Raw genomic sequence first — 10802 nt, forward strand, 5'->3', positions numbered from 1 at the left:
CCCCACAACAGTCCCCAGAGTGTGATGTTCCCCTTCCTGTGTCCATGAGTTCTCATTGTTCAATTCCCACCTATGAGTGAGAACATGCGGTGTTTGGTTTTTTGTCTTTGTGATAGTTTACTGAGAATGATGTTTTCCAGTTTCATCCATGTCCCTACAAAGGACACGAACTCATCATTTTTTATGGCTGCATAGTATTCCATGGTGTATATGTGCCACATTTTCTTAATCCAGTCTATCGTTGTTGGACATTTGGGTTGGTTCCAACTCTTTGCTATTGTGAATAGTGCTGCAATAAACATACGTGTGCATGTGTCTTTATGGTAGCATAATTTATAGTCCTTTGGGTATATACCCAGTAATGGAATGGCTGGGTCAAATGGTATTTCTAGTTCTAGATCCCTGAGGAATCGCCACACTGACTTCCACAATGGTTGAACTAGTTTACAGTCCCACCAACAGTGTAAAAGTGTTCCTATTTCTCCACATCCTCTCCAGCACCTGTAGTTTCCTGATTTTTTAATGATGGCCATTCTAACTGGTGTGAGATCGTATCTCACTGTGGTTTTGATTTGCATTTCTCTGATGGCCAGTGATGATGAGCATTTCTTCATGTGTTTTTTTGGCTGCATAAATGTCTTCTTTTGAGAAGTGTCTGTTCATGTCCTCTGCCCACTTTTTGATGGGGTTGTTTGTGTTTTTCTTGTAAATTTGTTTGAGTTCATTGTAGATTCTGGATATTAGCCCTTTGTCAGATGAGTAGGTTGCAAAAATTTTCTCCCATTCCTGAACCATTGTTTACAAGGGCTCCAGGTGACAGAGTTTGGCATATCTACACAAATCCCCATCCAGGCTATTACCTATGGGTCCTGGCCAGGAGCAGAACTGAGGACTGAGAAGGCCCATGCCACTTACCATGTGGTTGGGTCAGTCCTTAATAACCACATGCATTTGTGAGGGGTCACGCCCTTATCTCTTGGTGTATCACCCCTTGGGTGACTTGTTTGTGTCTTGTGAAAATTTGCTGCTTTCTTAAGTCTTTTCTGTAACAACCTTCATGTTTTATGACCATACATTGATTCTCTTCCTCCTCCACCACCCAAAGAGAAACCAAAGACCAAGGTTATTAAATATGTGTTCAGTGGGTGCCATCTAGATTTTGTCTATATGCTCTGCTTACATTTGTTCCACAGAAAAAATATGAAATCTTTTTTTCCCCTTTTCACTCTATGGCCAGCACCTTTACTGGGGTCCAGAAAACCACCAATAAAATATGCTTTAGCAGCATTTGGTTGTAATTTGTGACATTTTCAAAACACTGTGCAATTGGAAAGATTGAGAGTATAATTACTTGATGCTCAGCTTTAGGTTTAGCTGTTTTTTTAAAGGCACATTATTGAATGGAATCCCTTTTAAAGAAGTTCTTGCCAATTACCCACATGACACTCTGGCCCTGCAGGGCTTTACTGGTGTGTGAATAGTTTGTCATGTGAAATTCTGAGGTTTTTCAGGGTCCTGTGGAGGTTTTTGGTAATAAATGCTGGGTGGAGGAAGTCGGGAGGCTTGGATAATAATGTGGTTTCAACTATATTGTTAGGTATCAGAAATCACATGAGGCAACTTTGAGCTTAGAAACCTGTTTTCTTAACACTTCATCCATCACAGAGAGAGCCAGAAAAGCCCTGTCCTCCCCACCCCCAAGTACCTTGAGGCAGTGCGTAGGCATCTACAGGTAGATGCCTCCATTTTAGCAAGGCCTGGAGTCTGGGGGCCGGGGTGGGCAGGAAACATGTGGTTTATATTCAGCAAGATGGTTCCCTCCAAGGCCCCTAATGCTTTCAAGATGCTGATAGAGCCACTAATGGCTCTTGGAGAAAGATTAGATTTTCAATTAAAATGAAGCCAATTTTAGATAAATAGTTTGTAGTATTATCAACCCAAAATAAACTTAAGAGTGTGCTGGTGGATGAGGGGGTGTTATCAGGACTTCTGGAGAGGAGAAGAAAGGAGCTTGGCAAATCCTCTTCCCAAAATGCAACGAAAAAACTGGACAAAACAGTGAAAATCAACCATTTCTAGACTCTGGAAATCAACCACTGGTATGCAAAAAAATTGAGAAGCATTTATTAAAGAGAAACTGTGGCACCTTGGTTATTAACACTAGGAGTCTGTGATGTTTTATTTTGGGGCTGCTTCCATCACCCCATCCCCACCGCTGCTGTTTCATTTATGTAGTGGCTCTGCCTGAGCAGGCTAGGCTGTGGAAACAAGCAGCTCTGCTGTCAGTGGGGCCTGACTTGATTGGGAATAGAGTGCATACCCAGGAGTTTCAATAAAAACAATAGTGATCTTAATGGCAAGAAATCAGGGAAGACAACTTCTGAGTTAGTCTGAGGCTGCAGTGCTAATTGTGGCAAGCAACAGACCAGCAAACCAGCTAGGAATTTAAGAAGGGAGATCCAGAGAATGAGACAGACACAGTGGGTCTTGATAAGCTCATATGTATTCCTGGTGGTCGGGAAGGCTGTGCACATGGGCAAGACTGTGTGCAGGCTCCAGGGCAATCAGAGAGGAGCCCATCTATCAACTCATCATCCCTGGCTGAGTAGTCTGGAAGGCTGTGCACATGGGCAAGGCTGTGTGCAGGCGCAAGGGCAATCAGAGAGGAGCCTGTCTATCAACTCATCATCCCTAATCATCCCTAGTTAGGCCTAGTGCTTGTGTAGGGGAGGCAAGAGAAAGCCCAGTAGGAAGTAGAAGCCAAATGAGACATATAAACTGCCTGATCTTTGTATGTGTTTTTCCTAACCCACACACAGCTCCATTGGCAAAGTGTGAATGCCTTACTGGCTTAAAGTTCTTAAGTTTAACTTCTGACCAATCGTTGGCTGACCACTAAACTATGCTGACAGAGTGATCCTTAAGAAGTCAGGCATGGTGGCTCACGTTTATAATCCTAGCACTTTGCGAGGCCCAGGTGCACAGATCACGGGGTCAGGAGGTTTTGTATTTTTTTGTAAAAATACAGAAAAAGAAAAAAATAAATTATCTGGGTGTGGTGGTGGACGCCTGTAATCCCAGCCACTTGGGAGGCTGAGGCAGGAGAATCCCTTGAACCCAGGAAGGCGGAAGTTGCAGTGAGCTGAGATCGTGCCACTGCACTCCAGTCTGGTCAACAAGAGCAAGACACCATCTCACAACAAACAAGCAAATTAAAAATAAAGACAAATTAAAAACAAAAACAAATTAAAAAGAAGAAAATGAAAAAAATATCGGTGGCCATACACTGCAGGGAAGATAAGACTCTATGGAATTAGTACAGGTAAGCTAAACACAAGTAAAACCAACTCCCAATGGGGATCAGAATCCAGAGTTGCTGCAGCGTATTATCTAAAGTGTTGTGTTTTACACAAAAAAATTGTAAGATGTGAAAAAGGGAAGTATGACCCATGCATGGTGGGGGAAAAAGCAGTCAACAGAAAGTATCTCTGCAGGAGCCCAGATGTTGGACCTAGCAGACAAATATTATATGGTCAAAGAATAACAGGAAAGCATATTTAAAGAAATAAAAGTATGACAACAATTGCTCATCAAATAGAGAATATCAGTAACAGGAAATGATAAAGAACCAAATGAAAACTCTGGAGTTGGAAGGGCAATAACTAAAATAAAAAATTCGTTAGAGGGGCTCAGCAGCAGATTTGAGCTGGCATAAGAATCAGCAAAAATGTGGATAGTTCAATAGAGATTCCCAATCTGAAGAACAGAAAAAAATTAAAAGAAAGGTCCAAACTCAGACTCGTGGAATACCATAAAGTGTACTAACATACTCATAATCATGGCCCCAAAAGGAGAAGAAGGGGGCAGAAAAATGATAGATTAATGGCTGAAAGTTGCCAAATTTTATGAAAAATGTTTATTAATACATTCAAGAGGCACAATCCAAATAGAATAAGTACGAAGAGATCCACATCTATTCATAACCTAGTCAAATTGTTGAAAGCCAAAAACAAAGATTTGGAAGGAGGCAAAAGAGAAACAACTCATCATATATAGAAAAATGACATTATTATTATTATTATTATTTTTTTTTTTTTTATTTGAGACGGAGTCTCGCTCTTTCACTCAGGCTGGAGTGCAGTGGCTGCAGTCTCGGCTCACTGCAAGCTCCGCCTCCTGGGTTCACGCCATTCTCCTGGCTCAGCCTCCCCAGTAGCTGGGACTACAGGCGCCTGCCACGACGTCTGGCTAATTTGTTGTATTTTTAGTAGAGACAGGGTTTCACCATGTTAGCCAGGATGGTCTTGATCTCCTGACCTCGTGATCAGCCCACCTTGGCCTCCCAAAGTGCTAGGATTACAGGCGTGAGCCACCGCGCCCGGCCCAAAAATGACATTATTAATGGCTAGGTTCTCTTCAGAAACAATGGAGGACTGAAGGCAGTTGGTTGCATATTCACAGTTTTGAAAGAAAAAAGTCTATCCTCCAAGAATTTCATATCTAGTGATATTATGATTCAATAATGAAGGCAAAATACATTCCTGGATAAAGATGGAGAGAAGTTACAGGTACCTAGCTTGCAAGAAGTACTAAAGGAAATCCTTCAGGCTAAAAGGGAATGATACCAGATGGCAGCACAAATCTTCACAAAAAGTAGTAAAGCATACTGGTAAATGTAATTAGGTAAATATATACTTTTCTTTGTTTTCTTCTTAAATCATTAAGATATTTTTTTCTTTTAATTCATTTAAAAGACAATTACAGAATCAATATTTATAAAACGATGGGATTTATTCTGGGAATTCAAAGTTGGTGTAACATCAGAAAATCAATTAATATACCACATTAATAAAGTAACAGAAAAAAGCCACTTGGTTGATAGAAAGCATTTGACAAAGTTCAACACTCATAAAAGCTCTCAACAAGCTTAGGACTAGAAAGAAACTTTCTCAGCCTGATAAAGGGCATTCACAAAACAATCTGTACTTATAAAACATCATACTTAATGTGAAAGACTAAATGGCTTCCCCCTAAGATTGAGAACAAGGCTGGGATGTCAGCTTTCACCACTTCCACTCAGTACTGTATTGGAGGTTCTAGCTAGTGCAATAATGCAAGAAAAGCAAGCAGACAAGTGAATGTATCTAGGCTCAAAAGGAAAATGCGAAGCTGTCTTTATTCTCAGACAACATGATCCTGTATGCAGATAACATCAAGGAATCCACAAAAATTACCAGAACTAATACATGAATTCAGCAAGATGTCGGTACTGAACAATATATAAAAATCAGTTGTTTCTGTATTCTAGCGTGGACAATCAAAATGGAGTCAAGAAAACTGTTCTCTTTTTAATAGCCTCGAAATTAATAAAATCTTGGAATAAAATTTTAAAAAAACAAGTGTAAGTTTTGTATGGTGAAAGCTACCAACAATTGCTGGGAGAAATTAAAATCTGAACAGAATGATGGACATTCTGTGTTCATGGATTGGAAGATTCAGTGCTATTAAGGTAAAGTTGTCCCAAGTTGATCTGTAGATTGAATGCAATTCCTATCAAAATCCCAGCAGGCTCCTTTTCCTTTTTAGAACTTGGCAAAGTAATTTTAGGTTTTATATATGAAATCCAAATAAACTGGAATAGCTGAAAGTATTTATGGAAAATAAGAACTATGTTGTAAAACTTACACTTCCTGATTACAAAACTTTACTATAAAGCTACAGCAATTGAGACAGTTATACTGACACAAAGACAAGTATAATGACCAATGCAACTAAGTTGAGAGTACAGAAATAAGCCTTTATGTCTATTGTCATTGACTTCTCACAAAGATGCCTAGGCACTTCAGTGTGGGAGAGGATAGTCTTTTTGATGAATGGTGCTGGGACAGTTGGATATCCACATGCAAAAAGATGAAGTTACCACATCCAAACTCAAAAGAGTCAGAAACCTAAATGTAATAGCTAAAACTATAAATGTTTCAAAATAAAACATGGGAGAAAAATCTATGATATCTTGAGACAGGCAAAGAATTTAGATATGGCATCAAAAGCATGATTTATTAAAGATACTATAAATGGGACTTTATCAAAATTCAAAACCTTTGGGCACTTAGAAAGACACCATTAAGAAATGAAAAGAGGTGTCAGGTGGGTGTTTTTTTAAAATAATAAGAAAAAAGAGAAGTGATAGACTTGGAAAAAATATTTGTAAGTCGTATACCTGGTGTAAGATTTGTATTTAGAACATGCAAAGAATTCTGTAACTCAATAAGAAGACAATCTAATTTTAAAATGGGCAAAACATCTCAATATTTTACCAATGAAAGCACACGAAGAGCTAATAAGTGCATGCAGAGATACTCAACATCATTATTCATTAGAGAAATGTAAATGACACTGCAAGATAATACTAAATACCCATTGGAATGTCTATAATAATTTAAAAACACAGATGATAACAAGTGTTGACGAGGACGTGGAGAAATGAGAATGTTTATACGTTGCTGGTGGGATGTAAAATGGCACATCTACTTCTCCACTTTGAGAAAATTTGGCAGTATCTTTTTAAAAAAGCTAAAGATAGATTTTTCCGTACAACCTAGCAATTTTACTTTAGTATCTACCCAAGAGAAATGAAAATATATGTTCACACACAGACTTCTTCACAAAGGCTCATAGCAGAATTTCTTTATAATAGCCAAAGAGTAGAAATAACTCAAAATGTCCATCAATTGGTGAATGGATAAACAAAATTTGGTATCATATAATGTAATATTATTCAACAATAAAAAGGTGTTAACTACTGATATAGGCTACATTATGGATGAACCTCAATTACACTATGTGAAAGAAAAGCCAGATGCAAAACGCTACATATTGGGTGATTCTATTTATAAGAAATGTCCAGAAAATGCACAGTTATAGAGACCAACAGTAAATTAATGGTTGCCTGGGGCTGGAGATGGGAGTAAAGACTGACTACAAATGAAGATAATTGGTATTTTTGGCATGATGCAAATACTCTATAACTTGATTTTGGTGATGGGTATACAACTCTATAAAAGTCACTAAATTGTGTACTTAAGATGGTACCTTTTATTATGCAAATTAGACTTCAATAAAACTGTTACAAATTGTGCCTGCGGACTCCACTAGTGTTGGTGTGTATACCCAAGGCTCCTGGGAAGCTGCTTTTTTTCTAACCTTTTGTAAAGCAGTAAGCAAGAGAATTCCCTATAGATTCAGAGGGCTCACTAGGGCTACTTTAAACCTGGTAATTTATGGGCCCAGTGGGGCAACCTAGGTCTTGGATGTTAGTCAAGTATTTTGAAAGAATGCCAGCAGTGCCAAGGCAGTTGAATCACATGGTTTGTCATCCCATTTTTCTCACCTAGACTTTCAGTCTTGGTGTGCTGGCCCTGAGAGTCTGTGTGGCAAAGTCAGTTTCAAAGGCTTACAGTGCTGCCTGAAGACAGTATCTGGTCCTCAAGATGCATGGAGGCCATCTCTACTGCAGATTTCCGTGGGGTCCAGGCCTCCCTTTATGTTGGCCATTCCACCCCACAGCAGAGGTTCCTCTTGAGATGGACATCTAGACTGGCCAGTTCTTTTCATTCTTCAAACATTCTGAAGTTCTTTTCCTCTTGAAAATCTTCCCTCTGATTATTTTTTTCTTTAACCTTTACTCCATCTGGAAATAAAATGCCCCTAAGTGTGATATGAGGTATCATAAGAACATGGCTTTGGAGTCCACAATACAGTCTAAATTCCAACTCAACTCACTAGCCATGTGACTTTTGGGCAAGTTTCTTAGCTCCTCTGAGCTTTGTTTTTAGAAATCTGTAGAATGGAGAGAATCATACCCATCACAAAGGGTTATTGTGAAGATGAAACAACATCATGTATGGAAAGACTTGAGCACAATTGACCGACACGTAGTTGGTATTCCTTAATTGTTAGAACAAGAGAGTAGAGTGGGTCAGATCATGGGCTCTGGGTCTGAATTTGCATTTGTACTTTTCCACTTCTAGCCAAGTGAGCTGGGACAAATTCCCTCATTTTCTGTGTATCTGTTTCTGCATCTGTAAAACTGGCATTAATAGTACCCACCTTATTAGGACAGTCTGAAGATTAAGTGAGTTAATATATAAAGCACTTAGAACACTGCCTGTTATGTAATAAGTTTTATACAAGTGGCAGCCACTGTTCTCTCACCAGCCAATACAATGCCCTATTCCCTTGGAGCAGCATATTTAATTTATGTGGATTAGATGTGAGGATTACAGGGACACAGTGGGCTGTCACCCCACAGATGACCAGGTAGGCCTGGTTCATCTGGCTGGTGGCCCACCAGTGGTGGGTTGTGAATTGCCTATCTCACTACATCACATGCATCTTCTCACTCCTTCCATGCTGATTCAGAGAAAGTACCTTCTCCACAGAAAGGAAGTGTTGTCAGAGTAAGCTAGTGGTTGAACTTTTCTGCAGGAATGGATTTCCTGGATCCTCCCATGACCATGGACCCTCTAAGATCCCTGCATGCAGTATCGTGGGGTGTGATGAGAACTCCTGTAAGTTTGTCTCTTGTGCCTGCAAGTACCATAAAGTTGACACATCAAGTGTTTGACTGAAGTGGTGGCAGGGATGTGCTCTGTTCTTTCTTTGTCTCAAAGAACACTTCATCGGAGACTGGCTTAAGACCTTGGGGCTCTGTAGAATATATGCAAGTTGGTTGACTTGATTTATTATTAATTACCTCTTCTGCTTTAATTTCAGCTGATTATTTGCCTTGGAACCAACGAAGGCGAGAGCCACTTCGTCTGGAACACAAATACCAGCCGGCATCAGTCAGGTTTGATAACAGAACCACACACCAGGACGATTACCCCATAAAAGGCCTTGTGAAGACCATAAGCTGTAAACCTCTGGCCATGCCAAAGCTCTGTAACATCCCCTTGGAGGATGTGACTAACTACAAGATGAGCTATGTGGCTCACCCCGTGGAGAAGCGCTTTGTGCATGAAGCAGAGAAGTTCAGGCCCTGTGAAATCCCCTTTGAAAGCCTTACCACTCAAAAACAATCCTACCGGGGCCTGATGGGGGAGCGTGCCAAGAGCTTGAAACCTCTAGCCAGGCCTCCTGGGCTAGACATGCCTTTCTCTGACACCACTGAGTTTCGAGATAAGTACCAAGCTTGGCCAACGCCCCAGATGTTCTCCAAAGCTCCCATCACCTACGTCCCTCCTGAAGACAGGATGGATCTTCTGACAACAGTGCGGGCCCATTACACATGCCCTAAGGGTGCCCCAGCTCAGTCCTGCCGACCTGCACTTCAGATTAAGAAGTGCGGTCGCTTTGAAGGCTCTTCCACCACCAAGGATGACTACAAGCAGTGGTCCAGGACGCGCATGGAGCCAGTCAAGCCCGTTACCCAGCTGGACTTGCCCACTGAGGCCCTGGACTGCCTGACCACCACTCGGGCCCACTATGTGCCCCACCCACCTATCAATACCAAAAGCTGTAAGCCTCATTGGTCTGGCCCTCGAGGAAATGTCCCTGTGGAAGGCCAGACCACCTACACCATCAGCTTTACTCCCAAGGAAATGAGCAGGTGCCTAGCTTCATATCCTGAGCCTCCTGGCTACACCTTTGAGGAAGTGGATGCTTTGGGTCACAGGATATACAAACCAGTTTCCCAGGCAGGCTCTCAGCAGAGCAGCCATCTTTCTGTAGATGATTCAGACAACCCCAACCAGAGGGAGTTGGAAGTGTCAGCCTGATTTTGAAAAATTGTAATTTAGAAATTACACAGTACTTTTAAAAGCAGACAACTGAGAATTATTTGTTGGACAAAAAAGAATTCCCTAAAATGACAAAAAACAAAACAAAACAAAAAAAAAAGCCTTCACCACTTCCAGAGCACTTGAATAAAATGAGAATCACTTGACTCAGGGAAAATGACATTTAATCACTGGCTAATTAACTCCCCTTAACTTCTCCTTTACTGCATCCCCACCCCTTTTCAGGTCCTTTACTTTCTGCTTATGGAATCGAAGTTAGTCTCTGAGGTTTTCTCTGATCCAGATGTATTTTATTAATTTAATCATTGTATGAACTGAGGTAATGATTAACCCTTGCCAAGTATGAAGCGCCGAAGAATATATTTTGGGGGGAATGAATCTGTAGCTCTGTATGTTACACCCATGGGCTGGCTTTGCAGAGAGTAGTCTCTATTGCTTGGGACCTTTGGGAGATTTTGTACTAGCATCCCCATTGTGTATCAGTATTGGTGGAGGTGCCTTGGGCCTGGCCTGGGTTCTCTGTGTGCAGAACTGCTTCACAAAGCATCCTTCTACCTCTTCACTGCATGACATACCAGCAAGAATAGTGCTGTTTGATGGGGTGGGGATCTCTTTAGTCACAGGTGACGGAGGGAAAGAAAGAGGGAGGCAGTGATGCATGAACCTACCAGACCTTTCCCCAGCGCCAAGCCGGTACAGGCTATGATTCCAGGGAGAGGAGGGAGAAAAAGCACCCTTGGCAACCAGGCAGTCGACACCTGGTCCTTGAGCTGTGAGCAAAAGCTGTGGGCTCTTCTAAATGGTCAGAGCCTGGAAGAAATTGCCCCAGGCTGGCCTGGTTTCTGGAGAGCCTGGATGTGCTTGTCCTAAAATGACAGCTGTGACCAGACCTGTGACAAAGTTTAACATAGTGGTGAGCCAGATTCTGCCCTGGAGTTTCTCTGTTGAGCCTAAGGTTTTTACCACGTTTGTTTCTAAGGCCAAGTAATTTAAAGTTATTTT

General features: G+C 41.1%; 1 protein-coding gene across 2 annotated transcripts in view; it reads left to right on the forward strand.

Moving 5' to 3' along the window:
- Positions 1 to 10184, forward strand: part of SAXO1 (stabilizer of axonemal microtubules 1) — a 118009-nt gene extending 107825 nt beyond the window's left edge. For both annotated transcript variants that reach the window (XM_032139392.2, XM_032139394.2), the window contains one exon: positions 8776 to 10184. In XM_032139392.2, coding sequence (XP_031995283.1) covers positions 8776 to 9779 — 1004 coding nt within the window. In that variant the 3' untranslated portion in view covers positions 9780 to 10184. The remainder of the gene's footprint in view (positions 1 to 8775) is intronic.
- The last annotated feature ends 618 nt before the right edge of the window (positions 10185 to 10802 follow it).

The sequence above is a fragment of the Hylobates moloch genome, unplaced genomic scaffold (genome assembly GCF_009828535.3).
Source record: "Hylobates moloch isolate HMO894 unplaced genomic scaffold, HMol_V3 SCAFFOLD_19, whole genome shotgun sequence".
Taxonomy (NCBI): domain Eukaryota; kingdom Metazoa; phylum Chordata; class Mammalia; order Primates; family Hylobatidae; genus Hylobates; species Hylobates moloch.